Here is an 18,840-nt window from a genome sequence, read left to right as displayed (position 1 = left end):
AATAGTGGATTATTATGATCGTACTATTTACGATCTCATCATGCATATGGCGGCTTATTTCGATTTTATTTTGTTTCCGGCCGAACAACATGTGCCACAAGTTTTCACTTTCACCCACGAGCAACAGCTGCAGTGACTTTGGCGAGTTTTTTTTAGATTAAGAGCAAGCCACCACATTCCGACCGCCTTAGGATGCGCTATGTTTTTACGAGCTGCATACCACATGCATGGAAGGGGCTTGTTTGTCAGTGGGAGGCTGTTCAGATTTTGACGGCGGTAAAATAGGAGATGGCGTTAAATAGCTCTAGATTTCAGTATTTTTGAATATCAGCCTAACAAAGGTTCACTTTGGGCCGACATATAAAACCATTTCAGTTAAGAGTGCCACAAATTAAATAATCTGTCCCACGAAATTGTCCCATTACTAATATAAATGGTAGTGGCGAAATTGTTAATGAATTCTTTAAGCTCATATACTGCAAAGTACTTGCGTTTCATCCATTTTTACAATGAATTCTCATGCACTGAACAAACAAATTGCAAGGCTTTACAGTCATTACTTATGTAAATTATATTTTAATTTATTATCAATGAAAATCATCGATCTCATAAAATAATTTCTTTACCAACTTAAATTGAATTATTTACATACATATGAAAGTATAGATTCTAATATGTTTGTTTTTTAATTTAAAAGAAAGATAATTATTATCCTGTTTTGCATACTACTTGTTATGTTGAAAAATCGAATGACATTTTTCTGAAGTGTACTGCTCTTCGGTTCTGACCTCATCTGTTCCAACGACAAATTATGACGAACTGTGTGCAATTATTTCCATCCTAATATACATATACGCTCGTACACAGAAGTGCTTTCCCCATAATGGCCAGCTGCGTTGTCGCCAGATTTGTTTATGTGCATTTTACCCCAGGGTTGCGCCTTATTGACCGTTAACGTCTTGGGGCATTTAGAGCCATCACATAAATATGGACTCGGGTATTGCAGCGGTTTTATGCAGCGTATTATGCCACCTTAATCCCATTCGTGGAGATAATCAATTAATTTATAAAGATTTAAAATTATTTTAAAAATAAACAAATGATAAAATACAGTTTCAATAGAACCATTTGCAGCTGCATCACAAAGTTATGTCCCCACAGGCGACGCCGTCTGGGACGCCACCGCTCCTTCGTTTTGAACTTTTGTGCCAGAAACTAAAGACACTTGAGCGACAGATGCCACCATCGCCATACAAACGTTGCCAAAAAGAATCCGCCGCCGGGTACAAAGTACAATTAATGACATTCTGACAAGATGTTGTATAGAGCCTCACGCCGAGATCGCCACTCACTTATATACATATGTACATATATAAGTATTTTATAAATACGTCCCCGAACATCTTAATGAATCGGTCCGCAGAGCAGCGCCAAAATGCTATTCTAATTGTCTACATATTTTTCATGGCTGGCGCCAAGTTTCTTCATTTGCGGAGTGGTATTATCTTGTTAAACGCTATGTGCAATAAGGTAGAACCTTTTTTCGCCCTACGTTCGATTACTACGTATATTAAATCGATCTAGTCAAATTCAACGGCGTTTTTGGAACTACATACATTTGTATATTAAGAGCATAAAAGGCCAGGTTAGATTTAAATTCACACTGCAAAGTAAACATTGCAGAAATGTGTTAATTTAATTATAAGTTACTATTTATATTCAACGCTTTGTACTATTTTTAGTATACATATACGAATAAAACCGTATAAATTAACTGTCTAGCACCTTTCGAGGTGTGGAGTTTTTGATTATTTTTAGCGATCCAGACAGTGTGATACATTTGTTAAGATAAATTGTGTGCACTTGTTTTCATAGACGTAAATAGTGTACAATAAGCAAAACCGCTCTGTATGTTGCTTGAAGTCCATAAGGTCAGAAACGTGATAAGGACCATTGGTGGAAACTACTACTTTTCGTCATGTCTAAGTTTATGTATATATAATATTTATGCATCTGCATGTGTATCAGCTACATTCTCGTCAATAATTTGTCCACTTAATTTTCGTAGAAATTTACATCCAGTCGTCAGGGTCGTTTTACCTGCGGCTCTTACTGGGCTCCACTGAATGAGCCACTCTCGAAAAGCACCTGAGAAGCCCAACCGCACGATGCAGTTATTAGTTTAGGCAGGACAAAAACGATCAACAGGCGATGACCGCCAGCACATCATCAGCAGTAGTGGCAGTTGGTCTGCGCCTTGCGATGACAAGGTGTATACGGACCACTGAAAATACAGACAGCGCTGGGAATAAAGGTGCCGGTATTTGTGCCGCGTTTATGCGGGAAATATCGAAAACACTGGCCTAATGGAATTGCCATCGTTTAAAACAAACTACCAAGGATTCGCTAAATAAGTAGGGCGACAAGGACTCCAATCGCAGGACTGTTATTTGAAAATGGCTGCCAGCCAGCCACACACATTTAAAGTGAGTACAATGATAAGTATTACGACTTAGGATACTCGTGGTTATTCGGACGCATGGACACAGCAACAGATGCTTCGGCACGCAAATGAAGAATTCAAACCAGTTGCTTCGACGTGGACAAGTAGAAGTTGCGAATACGCCAACATTGGCAAATGAGTGACCAATAGCCCGTGACCATGTCGCACTGTATGGCATGGCATGTGTCAGCATGGACGTACTGATAGGGAGCTATGAGGCCGAGTGTGCCTTCTCCTGGTGAAATGTTTCCGGCTACGCTCATGCGTGTCAACGTCAAGGCGCGACCACGGCATGCATCTGCATCTGGTCGGTCGGAAACCGTACACCACCACCACCACCACCAACATCGATGGCAATGGACCTGTGCCGTCCCGTTGGCTGCTATACTTATTTACATTACGTTTATGACACTGCAATCGCACAGCCGAGGCCACGGCAACCAGCTGTGCGTCTGGCGCCAGCCAAAAATTAACCAAATCGTCTTCTGTCTGGTCCTTTGTGTGTTGACTGCAACTATGAAATGTTCAATATAACAAAAGACAAGTGCACAAAACAGTTTTATGACAAGGATATTTAACAGTACCCACTTGCAAATGGGCAACAGCAGTCAGTGCCTGTGAGGGCCAAATCGCAGACAGGTACCGTAAATCCGGAAGATGTCAAAACGTTGCCTTGCATGGGCTTCAGCGCTACCGACATGTGCATTAGCCAATTTAAACGAGCCAAAATTGTAATCGCCTTGCTATTCAATGCATCGCTTTCCGTTTCGAGTCGAGTATTCAAGACGGTCAGAAAGCGATTCTCCAAAGTATCCGCGGAACTCAGCGTGAGTTTCACAGACGACAAATTCAAGAGTGGTACGAGTGCTCGCAAACTCAAAGCGCATGCACAAGCGCGTATAAATAGACACTTTTGAGGTGCATGACATACCCACATGCCAAGACATTCTATTAGGTAACCCATTCCACTCCGCCGCCTCGTTTCGGGACTGCCGCCCATTGGTAACTTATGCTCAAAGCGATCTCGACTTCCATATTAACAATTTTCTGCTGCCGCCGCATCCACGTCCGTATTAACAATTTTGTGCTGCTGCTTGTTGCCCCTGTGTGATTCTCCTGCCCAGTATTCGTATTTTTGGGGCTTGGGGCGAACGGTGGCAATCATTGCAGATACGGTCAACGAGAAGGCCAGTGCTTTGCTAACATTTTTGCAGATGCGCTTGCGGGTGTTTTGCGTACAAGAAGCGTGGGAATTGCTGTGGGGTCTGATGATGTCTGGACTCATTAATATGCTCGTTCTTTTTTCTTCTTTTCTTGCGTGCAAAGGCCTGCATTGTCCGGGTTGTCTGCGTTGTGTTTGGCAGGCAGTCCTGATTTTGTAGATTTTGACATTAATAACGTACTTCTTAGCGTCTAATTTTATATCGTGGGCATGATTTCTGACACGCATGTTATTTGTGCTGCTGCATAGTTTGGCTTGCGGCTGTCACGTTTTCAAAAAATAAGTGGTATACGTTGGACCTTAAAACCCTTGGCTTTTTAGATTGCATAGGGCACAGTTACAATTCTCTCGCTTCTGGACAGATGTCTTCCCCTACAACAATTTTCATAACACATTCCCACGCAAATGAAAAGACATCTTGTCGCCATTCTCGGCACTGTGTGCAAGTTTCACACATCTTGAATTTAAGGATATGTCTGTTTTTCCTATCCTTCTGGTCAGCATATGTGCCATTAGCCGCCGACGGCGCCGATTCCATGAAAAACTGCAAATTGGGTGACGCCGGCAAAGGTCACAAGGCACAGAAAATAAAGCATGAGTGCAGCTAAAAAACGCCTCTGACCGAAAACCCATGTGTTGGCACTAACAGACCGAGTGTCTTATCCGGCGTTGTAAGCCAGGAGGGATTTCCATGTGTTCCAGATTCGGATCTGAACTTCTTTCCGCAAATATTTTTTTAGGTTAAGTTATTCAAGTTAAGTCGGCTACTGCTAGAAATCCTTCACCAAACGCACTTCAGAATATTTTTTTTTAGGGCCTGTTATTTGATGGAGGAGGATCTGAGTAAGCATTTTAAAAATGTGGTAAGCAGATTGGCGGTAATTTATAAATGTACATACAATATCTTGCTGTGTTATTAGACACATTCTTTGAAATTTGTTTTCTTCTGTTACCGATTTAAGCCTTTAAATTTCGGTTAAGTAAATTTGACGATACTATTCTCATTCTCCGAGCAAAAAATCCAGTAAGACTAGTTCTTTATACCCGTTACTCGGAAAGTACAAGTATTTTCCGGTTCATTATTTTTTTTCTCTAATTTCAGTTCAAGCGAAAATAATATTTAAATATGCCAAAAATATTGATATTTCCCTCTCGCCATTTTTAAACGGTATCGAGTGCGTCGCTCGGTAAGAGTGAGTTACGCAAATTCCACAACCACGTGCCACGGCCGGTGGTTGGTTTCACTGTTCCCGTTAATACTAAACGTAACAAGAATAAACGTGACGTCACATGGAGAGACATGTGCTTATTACGGCAACGTTATGTTTACTATATGGAAGGAATCTGTATTGAGATGTAAGCGAGGGTGTAAACGATTTCGCTTTCGACTACTTTCATGATGGCACTAACGAGTAACGAAGCTAAATGGAAAACAGATACAAGAATATTTGATTTCAATGGGCTTTTCAACATTAGGAATAATTATTACAGAAGAAGATAGCCATTAAGCGTGAATGTTCTCAGAAGTCACCACTACCTGACCTGACTTCGGTGAGATTTTCAAGAATTTTATCAATCTCCCAGGAGTTTGTTCAAACTATTGGCAAGGGCCAGATATTAGTCCAAGCAGACTGAAAGCAATTAGTGATTGAGACGTCCCATTATCCTGCGCTTGCAGCTCCATGCCGAGACTGACAGGTAGAAATACATGTATGTACATATGTATGTTCAAATACATATGCGTCGGCAGGTATCGATATCCGTTTTAATTAAATAGATATTAGCATTATAATTTTCGGTAGATGTCTTTCAGAAGCCTAATCAATGTAAATCGAGTTATGCATGCATGTTCGACAACACCATGTTGTCCGCAAGATACTTTTTGGGACTTAATCTTGGCTGTAAAGCACATTCTTTCGTAGAAGCCAAACTGACTTCGTATACTCAGTGCTGTGTCCTCATACAGAAGCCAAATTAGTAACCGCAACTTTACCTAATTTTATAAAAAAAGTCTTCACAAATGATTCCGAAGTAATTCTAGCTGGGGCCTACGGAAAAAATGGTTTATTTTTAAAGGGACAGATCAAATTTCGCCGACACGTACACGAACCATTTTTGGAAGTCCAGCATTCTTATCCTTGAACTTCCAGCTTGACAAAGGCTTGATCGCGACCTAAACGACGGTAGCGGAGGACTGCTCAGGTTGCTACACTGGGGATTGTGAAGTCTGGGGTCTGTCCAATCGAAGAAAACAGGTTAGCCCGCAGCCCAAACGCATACTTTAAAAGCAGAACAAGTCTCTAAAAAAACGAAAGTCATCATTCAAAAAGCATTTCGCGCGACAGACTCAAACTCGTGCCCAGTGTACATCTGCTAAGGATATCGGACAAAAAGACAAAAAAAAACCCTAATGATATTAGGGAACTGGCTCTTGTATTCCAGCGGCAAGTTTTTTTGTTGTGCGGCGTACGAAAGAATGATCTGCAAAATTTAAACTTTTTCCTAGAACTGATCTTTTTTTACCGAAAACGTATGGAGGTATTCATCCAGACTCAAACATTTCCAAATATAAACATGTACATGTATATATAAATATGTATATATATACTATATAGCACCGCTTGCGTACTACTTCATTTAAGATTTAATTTTTACAATATTAAAATCGATGCTGATGTCTATTACGTCATGGCTATCATATATGTACATATATATGTAAATGTATCATACAGTGCCAACCGCAGATGAAAAACATACATATGCACATAGGTACATACGTATGCACGAAGGAAATTGACGCATATACGTACCACCAACTGTGCAGCAGCAATGTTGCAAGGGGGAACAACTGTTTTGATAAAGTCCTGATGATGATAGAATCTTTCAAAGCCTTATAAGTCAAGCATTATAAAAGGGTGAGCCGGCAAGACTAGCCAATCTAACCTAATTTAATGAAATTAGAGATGTGTTTCTATACGAGATATTTACGAGTTGAAGATATATCAAAATCAGTTTATCCAAAGTCAAAAGACATATACATAGTAATGGAAAGCCTCAAAAACATAATGAAGGCCGCGTGATAGTAATACCTGCATCAATTAGTGTTAAACAAAATTGTTCTAGTCCCAAAACGCAAGCAGGCGAATATTTTCATTCATAAAACTAATATGCGATACTCAAACATGCTCGACAGCGAACCGATCCAACAAACTGCTGTTCGTACCATAGTGTTGGCAACTCTTGCTGTCTAGAATTACTTGTAGCCAGTAGTTTCCGAAGCTTAGCAAAATGACCTTTCTTTTAAAATTTACCTTTCAACTGTTTTCAATATTTGTTGTAAGGATAGTTCTAAATTTAGTTCTTATTAAGAATATAATTTACTTCTGTTAACAATTTAACTGATGGGTACAAGGGCAATGCAATAGTTCAATTTATATTTTCCTTTCAAACCAACCACACACTTGGGACAACGAACTCTAAATAAGCTGAATTGTCAACACTGATAACCAAACGCAGTTCGACCGCGTGCTGCTTTTAGCATGAAGCCGGCCCCTGGCGCAGGCCATTTCAATCCGCAAGATATTTTCAATCCGTCAGATACTTTCGTTGTGAACGGTCGTGCTCCGGTCAGAAGATTTTACGAGAGATCGTGAAAATAAAAAAACCTAAAAAGTTGAAGATAGTGCCAAAGCTCACATACGGCTTTACCAAACCATAAATTAAAAAAGTGCCTTTAACCAATACGTGAGATTTCATTGGTTTCTGTTAATATCAACCACGTCATTGTAAATAAATGAAGTAAAAACCAACAAAACTATTCAAATACCGATTTTGGATACGCGCTACTTTTAAAGATCTTGGATGTCCCTGGCGGCTATGGCGAATACCAACCCAGAAAAACTTTACATGCAACTAAGCGCATCGGAATTATCAGCAATTATTATGAAAGGTGGGTTAAATACACGCGCAAAAGACAATGCACCTGTTGCCTGCGAAATGTGCAGCACCTGCAAATACTTACATAAAATATCCACACCTATGTACAAGCATAGTTACTTTATGTCTTGCAGTCGGATGATTATAATGATATCCCGCAAAATAAATTGTCAAATAGCTAATATTCACTTTTGTAACTGAAACTCAAAAAGGACGAGTTCTGACATAAGACACGGAGGCTATGGCCTAGGACCATGCCATAGACAACTTAGCATAGGATACACTGAAGGTTATTGGCGAATAATATTGTTAATAGGGGGTGCTGCGGTGTGCACCCAGAAAACTGCCACCAACTAACACAATGCAGCAAAATCATAAAGGCAGCAGACTTTTGAGGATGCCAATTAAGATGCAGACAGATACGTAAATAACGCCAGCTATGTGTCGCCAGCGTACTCCAACTTTCGTTTTGTGTTGCATATGTCGGCCAAGCACTTTGCCCGCAATGGCGAATTTGGGACGACAATGTCGCCAGACATATTGGCAATTTGTCTGTTTGTGAAGCTGGAGCGACAGTTGGACTCGGCAATGTGTATCCCTTTTCACCGCCGCCTGCTGATTGTTATAATGTTCGAAGACAGACGTTAACTCCTCCCATATTGTTGGTACTGTTTACGTCAACTGTTTCACAAAAATGGATTTTTTTTTTTTTCGTTTTTATGATCTTTTATTTTATACGTTAGTCTCAATCAGTACCGTTTCGAAATGATTAGTGTAGATGGCCATTTGTTTGGCCTTCTCCGTTTATGTGGCTCCTAATTTAAATTAATTACAAGACAAGCGATTTGGGTACAAATTTTAGTCGTATTGTTTTACCACGAAAGTCAACGTAGTGGCAGAACAGCCGAATGAATTTGGGATCGTTTTATAGCCAACGAAAAAAGGTCCTTGCCAAGTGTGCCACAATATTGCATGATCTGGATGAGTTTCTACGATTCATTCATAAAAGTGATGCGTCATTTTACTACAATATATTCCATATAGTCGTTTTAACATATTTACATTTATGTACGTATGAGTATATGCACTTGCTATGATAAGACGAGGCTTCCCACACAGGGAACGCTTCCCAGTGGACCGACCGCCAGCCAAAAGCCGCCTATGATGATAACCTTTCGTTGACTTCTGGCGTGAATATGGGATTTTCTTATGCCTCTGACAGTTAATGTCTGCCGTTTTTAAGTAGGTTTTAGCTGATTTTCGCAGGAGGGCATTCATTCTTGGAAAAAAAGGCGAATAACGGGAAAACCGTTGCTAATTTCAGATCAAAACCTCTTATTTTGTACTTGGGACCTAAAGACGGATCAGGTCCATTAAAATAAAACCAATTTTGTCGTACTAAAAACATCTTAAAATATACTTAATAGAGACAATCGAGAATAATACCTTGTTCCACATATACTAAAAATAATACAAATATACAGATATATTTTTTAGTCCTTAGATGTTGCATTAGGTGCCTGACACGTACAAATGAAATATATAGTAAATTAGTAAAAATTTTAATTTCTACAAATTTTGCAAGCGTTTCTAAGTTTCCGTTTTGCACAGGTGTTTCGAGTTAGACGACGGCTGCGTCGACGGAGGCTTAAAAGTAAACATTTGTTTAAATATAAATTAGAGTGCGGTATATAACCCAAGCAAGACATGGGATGGAGGTAGGGCTATAAAACTGATGTTATTTGTACAGCCTGATTTCGTGGCCGCAATGTCAGTCAGTTGCTTTGAATTTCGTTTCGTTGTTTATCTGCCTAAAATTAGAAAAGATAGCAGAATATTGTGCTTATAAATAGTTGAATAAACATGCAAAAAAGCATACCTTCCGTAAATGTGTATTATTTAAATGTCCGTACCGGTTCAAATAAACAGGGAATAAATGTACTCATTCCATTAACAATAAAGGTGCAAACCTGGCTTCAGTAACGTTATTTAAATTCAATAACAAGTAATTGTGGTTGTAGGCTTGCTGACAAACAAACATACATACATATACGTATATACATACATACACAATGGATAGGCAGATGTTTCCGTTAGGCAAAAACACTTTCTAACAATATTTTCTAAGCGGTTTTTCCAACTGATTAGAAGAAATTAGCTGTTGGAGACACTGCTTTCTTATTTCTCAAGTTATCGAAATACTTATGAATATCCTGGCTAATTCTATACATTTTTACGTTGCTGGCACACCTAAGACTTTAATCGCAAGCAAATTCGATCCATGTGTGTATGCTCGTTTATTTGCTTTGTGATTTAAAAAATTGCTAACCGGGTTGTTGGCTTCTGATGCAGTGGCTGGCTGCTTGCTGCCTGCTGCTGAACTTGAACTGACTTTATTCGCCAGACTTGAAATAAATTACTTTTAACAAGTAAGCTGGAGGTCAGTGGTAAATTGACGAAACCTGTTTCGTTTTCGTGATCAATGCATAATTTCACTTTGCATTATGGTCCGTCTTCCCATGTAATCCCCGATTTGAATGTATTAAATAGATTGCGTAGGGCAGAACAGTTGCTGAGATTACTGTGAAGGAAAAATTTGTATGTATATACGTCAAAACTACGTCTTGCCAATTGGTTTCGATCAGCTGGCAATAAAAATATTAACTAAAGATTTGGGACTTATTGAATTTTGAAAAGGCGAAGGGGTGTCGCACAAAGGTAGACGCAGCCCTATTCGGCCGGCTAGTTTGTTCCGCGAAACCGGGGGTTTTTTTTAATTTACGAATACGAAATGCCAAACATTAGTAACCGGTTCGGCGTAATACGTCACAGATAGAAGACAACTAACTCTTTAATTTTTTGTTATTTTTAGATTCACCCAATTCCAACGACCGTGATGCGGGTTTTTGTTCCGCCAGTTCGGAAAGCGAAGGCGGAGACGACTTGGCCGTCGAGCACGCGCGCAGTGGCAGTCCCGACATCAGACCAAAAGGAACAGACTCGGCGGACTCCAAGCCAATAGCCCTTGTCCGCAACAAGCGCAAGAGTTCGGAACCCTTCAAAGTCGTAGGTTTGACGACTCCCAAGTCTACCTCCATGCCTGGTCCTCCGTCCAGTGCGAGTATGAATGCAACTGGTCCGCTCAAGAAACGTATACGCTACACATCTTCCGCCGATTCGGCGGTGGTCCTAACACCACCAGCCATAGACTCTCCACCACCCAACAGTTGCATGCCTTCCGCGTTGGGCCTCCAGCACGAAGTAATGCCTAATCCGGCGCATATATATGTGCGCCATCCGGGAGTTACGACTCTTCACAGATCGCTTGCTGCCCATCCAGAACAGCTGGAACCACTCGCATTAGTAACCACCAAAAAGAAATGTGTCGACAACGCGGGGCCTAAAATAGAGGTTTACTCCACAATGCTAAATGGAAAACAGCCAGCCGCCAAAAAAGCATTGAAGGAAAGAACGCAAAAAGAATCAACGCCATCTTCATTTCTAGACGCCAGTCTTAGCGATGAGGATCTGTGCAAGGCGGGATTGGCATCAATGTCGCGACCTCATCAACATCCACATCAACATCAACGCAATTACAAGAATATGACTAGGGAACGCCGCATCGAGGCAAACGCACGTGAACGGACCCGTGTCCACACCATATCCGCGGCCTACGAAACGCTGCGCCAAGCTGTTCCGGCTTACGCCAGCACTCAAAAACTTTCCAAACTTTCCGTTCTTCGTGTGGCGTGTTCCTATATACTAACTTTAAGTCGAATGGCTGGCGAGGATTACAGTGCCGATCAGTCCGTACCGTCCATTGCCACGTGTTTGGAAGCTGTAACATCAACCATCCAAACGGAGGGAAAAGTGAAGCGAAAGAAAGACGAGTAATCCGTCCAGTTTCGTGGGGAGCTCACTTCTTTTTAGACTTTAAATGCGACTGATTTCTGCTATTTTTGAAAAAATAAATATGTGTGCTTCAGCTTAGGTTAATCTGCATACAGCATTCCTATTCACATACTTTGAGTCTTGGCCAATAGTGGCCTTATAGCTTTAAAAGTTTTCAAGGCTTTGTTAGATATACAGACAAGATATGTTTTAAGAACAATTTTTAAGTATGCCTGCATACAATTTGTACTTTATATTGGCATTGTTATGAATAAATACTAGCGATGTGATCTTAATTTAATCTCTATTTACTGAAACACGTTCGGCAGTACAAATAGTCAACGCCAACTACATAAAAAGACAATAATCGGTATCCTTAACATCTAAATGACAATAATGTGAACCATATATTTACCTAAAAATGTTTCAGATTCTTGTTTTAAACAGGATTTTTACATTAATATACAAATATTTAAAAGAAGCTTTGCCAAAATGTTGTAATTTCACCATCAACTTTAGTTAACTTAGGACTGAATATGACAATGTATATTTTTACATGTACCTCTAAAATAAGATAAATTCTTCTTTGACGAATTGCTTAAACCGAGTAAGAAAGTAGTACCTAGTTATGAAATTAAGTAAACAATATAACTAATTTCGGATTGTGTAAATAAGTGTAGATGTTTCCTCTCAAATTGTAATCTCATTGTTTTGTGTAAGTTGACATATATATGTACCCATGTATACATAAGTGTAAGTGCCATAGAATCAGGAAATACACAAAATTTACTATAAAGAGAACGTATTTTTAAAAAGGGTTGGGATTTCAGGTGGTCGCGAGGGACAGTTGGTGTTTGGGGTTGATGTTAAAATATTAGTCATCTGGGTGCAAGCGCACTGAATACTTCAAAGCAAGGAAACCATATAGAAATGACGGCGTTATGGGTTATTTTATGTCTGTACGTTAAACAATCTTATCGTTTGCAACAAGCTATTTCGTGATATTAAAAACTCAACAGGTGCGCAAAGAACGGCAGGCTATCGATTTGAGTACACCTGAACGCATCCACGTTATCATAACGCGTTTTGGCACAACTTATCAAGTTCAGAAATATATTTGTCAGCTAATCTAGCAGGCACAAAGTTTACCAATATCGCAGTTGACAGTGCATGAGAACTCATGACGTATTCTGAAAGAGCTCAACACTGTTAACTATGCATATGATTATCAAAGTACCTGCATCTAGTTGACCCAGTGCAATATCCAGAACAAATTACATCAGCTAAGAATCCTACAGAAAACAGGTTAATAACAGCAATTTCCGATCAATATATAATGACTTAAGCATGGGCGTTATTCAACAAAAAGCAGGTGGTTGAGCTGGGACTGCATTTTTTCCTCCACTTTCATAATCGAATATTAATAAAATAAATCATAATAAGAGAAGTATATATTCACCATAAATTAAGAATATAAACACACAATATAATGTTTGAACCATATTCCCACAAGTTTTCCGGGAGCATAAACACATAAATGCTGCACATAATTGCCCAAGAAAAAACAACAAAATAAATGGCTAAAACGCAGGACTTTACCAATGGATTGGGAAAGTGTGCAAGGGTCCTAAATAAATAATTATTAATTTTTCTTTCGGTAACATCGGGTTAAAAGACAAGGCAAGCCATATGCTGAGTTTTAGAAATTTCATCTTCTCGGTATACCAATAATATTAATCAAATGAACATCTGCTCAGATAGAAATGACTTCTGGTGGCGAAGTTACAAATTAGCATTTGTGTAAATAAGTAAAAATATAAACTATGGTAAACCGGTGCATCACATGTCGTGACGAGATGTTATTTAAGTCGGAGCAAACTGAAAAATTGTTGCGCAAATATTGACTTTAAAGTCGTCTAAAAATACCACATACAATTGTAGTTGCAGCTTTAAGTTATAGCAGACGACAAATATTGTCGCACCTGTCACAGGTGTGGCAACGTCTATTTCGGGGCAGTTGCCAGTTGCGCGTGTGCCCCACAAGGTGTTGCTGCGAGGGTGAGCCAATAAACTAAGTACCGTCTTGGCATCACATGCTGAGCGAGCTAGCGTGATCTTTTCATTAAGTATGCGTACAAATTAGCACGATCAATGCTGCTTGGACTAGATTGATAATTAACCAAAAATGTACAACTCGTTATAGAGGAAGGCTAAAAATAGATGCCTAATATCTCCGCTTTAGCATTTTCTCCAGCAAAGCTATTTTTAAGTTGTTCTTCAGCTTTAGCTAGTCCTATCGTAACTTTTTTTGCCATATGCACTTTAATCTTGATAGTGAATTTAATCTTGATCACAGTAGTTGTAAATCATAGAAATAGCCACGAAAAAGCAACTCATTGATTTAATACACATCAAAAGATATTAGTATTATATATAGCTGGCGGCGGGGATAGAAAAGCTAGATACTTTTCGCTACGCAAGAATGTAAGGTTGAGAAAAACTTGGTAGGAGTTTGTGTATGTGTTCGTCAAGACCCACACGCACACCATTAGTTGGCGCCTAGATTGCAAGGCGCAATTGACAATTTTAAAATAAAACCAGACTGGTGGGCCTGTGACAGTCCAATAGCTGACCTGGCAAAAGTGGAAGAAAAGGAAAGAAAGCTATTAGGCGACGTGCGCGACAGACAGTCTTTATTGCATGCCAAATGGATGTCTAGCAATTGTCGCGTAGAATATTCAAAATAAACCTTTCCACTTGACTCATATGCACACTTCTAGTCTGAACGAGTACCTCCATATTAATTATCTCAATTATTATCTTATTAAAGTTTCTTTAATTTGTAATCATGGCTGCACAAACAAGTGATGCAATATGGAAAACAAATTGCAACCTTACTTAGCTCCTTTTTGATAGTATACTTCTTTTGAGGCCGGGTATCATCAAATGACTCATCCCCGGGATAACAATTTTACGCTGCCAATTTACGCATTTACATATTTCAACTGTAACCATCTGTGTCCACTTCCGTTTCATTGCAATCGCCAAATCCATGCCATCCCACTAATCCAAGACATGGGCATGCGCATCGAAATGGCGCCATCAGGTCCGTGCTTCTACGCAATGTGCCCTTCTGGTCCAACTCAGAATCCCACTCCCACTTGTCTGGCTGACCTCGCCAAATGTGGCCCATTAAAAGAAAAATCGTTATGTACTTTTCAACACAGTCACAACTGCCGCGGGTCATTTATGTGATATAGGTATGTGCTTATGTACGGGACTTATTAACTAACTATAGGTCTATTACATGTACATATATATGTATATGTATTTATGCATATATATGTGGAAATGTTATATAAAACAACAAGTAAACAAATTCCCCTCTATATATATAAATGTCAAGCCTGTCTCTGACCAAAGAAACCTTGTACACATTTATAATGAATGAAAATGAAATAGGTAAGAACGAGCACTTTAAAAATTGTACTTAAAATTAATAATTGATAAAAATATATTTATTAGTTTCGAACTTTTAATTTCACTTCTAAAATGTTAAAGCAGATCGAAGCTGACTATCTGAAGACAATCAAATCTCTCAAATTGTTGGCCTTCAATGAGCTCCGACAAGTTCGGATGCCTTTTATAAAACAGAAAGTAGCAGGAGCAGACGTTGACGCCGCCGGCTTCTAGTGTATGGCGTCGCAACCGCAACACCGAAAATGGATGCGAAAGAACGATGTGTCCAACTACCATATGAAAATATGCAATCTAACGAGTGTAAGATTGATCTCGGGCGATATTCTGAGAATTCGAGAGCCGGTGCTCCAGTCTGACCACTGGTCCCTTACTTGGAGGAGCCCACATTTAAACATGCCGGTATATGTACATATATACAGTGATGTTATAAAGGAGAAACGAGCGGTCTAACCTGGTTTTTGGGAAAATACCCTGCATCTACTTATTTCATGGAGCACCGAACAAGTAGATTGAAAAAAACATGAAACAAGGTAATGGCGTCCTTAAAGAATAAAGGGAATAAAATAATTGTACAGCTGATAATTGAAAATAGGTAATGTATAAAAAGCTTTCCTTGTTTTGCTCACCCTAATCTGGAGGAGTCCTTGCAAATCCGGAGTTCACATAAAAGAACAACTATTTTTCTTTTGCTATGTAATTGGATTTGACACAGCGAAGTCGAATTGATACGTCTGATCAGCAAGTGCGAGTCCTTGGATTATTACATGCACAATATAGTAAGAACAATGGACAGCAGCCCGAGCAAAAAACCCGGCTGAGAACCATATAAATATCCGCGGACCAATTTTTCGATAACTTCGTTTTTGGCTTGCAATTCGGCATGAAAGGCAGCAGGCGCGAGCACTCGGTTTCGTTGGATGCTTACGACGAATGAGAAACGGGTTGCATTCCGTTGACCATTTCAAACAATTGGCAGTGGCAGCTGCTGTGGCAAACCTTTGGGCACAGCAACACTAAGGGGACTAAGGAGGAACAGAGGACAAAACCTCAATTGAGGTTTAATTTAGAATGTACCACTGCTACCGCACTGCGGAGCCATTGATTGCACAGTGTTCTGTGTGACATGGGGACACATTCGGAATATTGATAAGCCTACTCATTTTGCGTCTGGCTGGCTAATCGGTAAGGCCAATGAGGACCACGTCATGTTGTAAATTGGTGCGAATGCATTTGTTACCATTTACTTTTTAGTTGAGTATTGCCGGCCTGCCCAAATTTGTGATATTTGATTGATCTGGTTTGGTCAGAAATTCTTCAATTTAACAAAAAAATTTAAACCATAGGCGTATATATGACTTTTGTCAGGAAGAAAAGGGGATGCATCAAGAAAAAATGTATCACCCCCACTTCTCACTTTAGAGTTATAAAATGTAGGTAATGAAAACCATAATTATCGATTAAGCCATTGCTGTGACCATGTAGCAAATGTCTTCCTTACTGCGTTGCAACCTTCTGACTGAAATATTCGCTCTGCAGGTTATATCGAATTTAATTTGTGAATAAAGGGTAACGTTTTACTATGCAGGCAGCACAGTAATGTGCATCTTAACTTTTCAACATCTACTCTTTAACTATACATATTCCTTGACAGGTCGGAAATGCTTCGTTATGTCAAATTGAGTAATCCTCAATATAGTTATTTTAAATGAACGTAAATCCTACAATTATTTTAGAATTTCCAAATTATGGCAATATTTGGACCCATTGACAATGGGCCCTTATCGTATCAAGCATCAGCAATCTAGTTTATCAGCAAAATGGTACAAAGCATGCTTGACACGAACAAACTTGAATCATAAATAATATTTTTTCCTTGGCTGAAGCTTTTCTTCTTACCTTGCCGAGCCTTGGGAAATATTTGCAGATCTTGACGTTTTCGGCTTGGTTTTTTTGCCGCTTTTTGCTGGCCATGACAAAACAATGTCAACTGTCTTAAGAAACACATGTAGACATAAACGTCATTTCAGGACAGCCTTCTCAGTGACGACTCGAGCAGCTCGGCCGTACTGCGTCCTTAATCGATTATCATTTTTAATAATCATTTTCCAATGCCTTTTAGGCAGCCTCAGCTGGCGGACTCGCTGGAAGAAGCTGAGACTGCTTTTGCTATTCGGGCCGCTTATGGGCAGACGACCGCTTGACGTCTAGAGCGCATTGACATTTATGAGCGGAGCTCTGCGGTGCCCTAGGCACAGGGCGCAGAACTATTTTAATTGCAGAGTAGTTATACGATCCGTAAATGTGAGGTGCAGGTGCATTCAAAAATATTTGGACGGGATTGATTTATTAATTTGAGAAATCGTTTTTTAACATTATTCATGTTTGACACTAATTCAATTATATTTGAAGTTGGGGGATTTCAGATCGCTTCCAGGCACCTAAAGCTCGTTCCATAGCAGTTCGAACTTTAATAAATTGAAACGGTAAGCCGAAATATTAATTTGGAAAACTTAATATTACCTCGCGGTTTTTTGTAGGTAGTGTTGCCTTCAACAACTACCTCCCAAAGCTTGATATCTCCACGAATATTCACAATGTCAACACAATCTGGCTTCATTTGATACTTAAAATGAAACAAGGACCTGTTGTTCACAAACAATTCGTAGTATTCATCTCGGCATACGATTACTATGACAAAGGCACCTCCAGGCCGTAGACTTGTATTTAAACGAGACACTGTACAGTTCACCCAGTCACCGTTTAAATAGGCACGTCGTGTAATAATAGCCGTGCCGATTTTGTCGTGCCTATTTCGCAAGAAAGAGGGACTAAAATATAATGACACTGTGGGTTGCGGCCAAATTTCCTGTCCTTTCTGAAATGCTATACTGAATCTTTGGGGCATCAAGCGGACACGACCTTCGATTCGAAGTGCACTTCCTTCTCTGAGGACGTTTTCGTCCAACAGCTTTCCATAGAAAGGAAGAGGGAGACTCGGCTGGTAGAGAAACTTTTTAGATGACATCTTTGCCAGAGAAGATAAGACCATCCATTCAGTTTCCGTGTTCTCGGTGTCTCGGAGATTTTTGCTTAAATGTGGAATGGCTCGAGGCAATGAATGTGTTAGGCGTATAGGATACTCGGAAACATAGTACGTATCGATAACGATGTCGGAGACATCTCCGAGTACATCCACAGCTTCCAACCATCGATAGGGCATACGGTGAATATATTTCGCAAAATGATAGCCATTGACTGAAATAAAGAAGCACTCCTCAGTAAGTAATATTTGCATCCAAAAAGACTTTCCCCGGTTCAGCTGGAAGGTTAAGTATGAGGAATTTTCCTCTGGTCCCCATTTTCCCTTAAGACGTGAATTGCGCGTTATATAATTTTGAGGAAGTCGTGATCCTATTTGCAGCAGTACATCGCACTCCTCGCATATTTCACTTCCCTGCTTGGTGAGAAAATCTATAACAAAATGCTCACATGCCATAAGGATCATGCCGTGGAAGACGAAACATAGTCCTGGCCTTGGACATTGGATCACTTTAAAATGTTTGCGTCGATGGGCTGCTGAGCGCTTTTCATAGAACAACGACATTGCGTCCATAACTCGTCTTAGAGCTACGGTGCTCGCTCCAGGATACACGCTCATAAACTTGGTCTCCATTTTATACTCCAATATTATAGAAAGTAACTTTAAAATTGTTGTTTTAAAAGGGAGATTAAAATATAACATTTGAATAAATACCCCAATTTTGACATTAAAAAAGAAAACGCACTGTTTTCCTCAAAAACAATTAAA

The 18,840-nt window shown here is 39.6% G+C and overlaps 2 protein-coding genes across 2 annotated transcripts; one reads left to right on the top strand and one right to left on the bottom strand.

Moving 5' to 3' along the window:
- Positions 1 to 7,300: 7,300 nt before the first annotated feature.
- On the top strand, positions 7,301 to 12,348 carry LOC6542224. The gene is made up of 2 exons (XM_001968078.3): positions 7,301 to 7,674; positions 10,534 to 12,348. The coding sequence occupies exons 1-2, from the start codon at positions 7,587 to 7,589 to the stop codon at positions 11,553 to 11,555; spliced, it is 1,110 nt and encodes a 369-aa protein (XP_001968114.1). The 5' UTR covers positions 7,301 to 7,586; the 3' UTR covers positions 11,556 to 12,348.
- Positions 12,349 to 17,418: 5,070 nt separating this feature from the next.
- LOC26526288 (galectin-9) lies at positions 17,419 to 18,755 on the bottom strand. The gene is made up of 2 exons (XM_015159995.2): positions 17,553 to 18,755; positions 17,419 to 17,497 (listed from the first exon to the last, which is right to left on the bottom strand). The coding sequence occupies exons 1-2, from the start codon at positions 18,703 to 18,705 to the stop codon at positions 17,430 to 17,432; spliced, it is 1,221 nt and encodes a 406-aa protein (XP_015015481.1). The 5' UTR covers positions 18,706 to 18,755; the 3' UTR covers positions 17,419 to 17,429.
- Positions 18,756 to 18,840: the final 85 nt, after the last annotated feature.

The sequence above is a fragment of the Drosophila erecta genome, unplaced genomic scaffold (genome assembly GCF_003286155.1).
Source record: "Drosophila erecta strain 14021-0224.00,06,07 unplaced genomic scaffold, DereRS2 tig00000055-arrow-pilon, whole genome shotgun sequence".
Classification (NCBI taxonomy): domain Eukaryota; kingdom Metazoa; phylum Arthropoda; class Insecta; order Diptera; family Drosophilidae; genus Drosophila; species Drosophila erecta.
Note: the sequence above shows the minus strand (reverse complement) of the source record. Positions and strands in the feature narration are given on the sequence as shown.

Excerpts from the sequence above, each read along its gene's own strand:
- LOC6542224 (XM_001968078.3), top strand. The coding sequence starts at position 7,587 with ATGTCCCTGGCGGCTATGGCGAATACCAACCCAGAAAAACTTTACATG. Across the intron at positions 7,675-10,533 it reads ATCAGCAATTATTATGAAAG|ATTCACCCAATTCCAACGAC; the intron begins GTGGGTTAAATA and ends TGTTATTTTTAG.
- LOC26526288 (XM_015159995.2), bottom strand. The coding sequence starts at position 18,705 with ATGGAGACCAAGTTTATGAGCGTGTATCCTGGAGCGAGCACCGTAGCT. Across the intron at positions 17,498-17,552 it reads TACCTACAAAAAACCGCGAG|TTCGAACTGCTATGGAACGA; the intron begins GTAATATTAAGT and ends AATTTATTAAAG.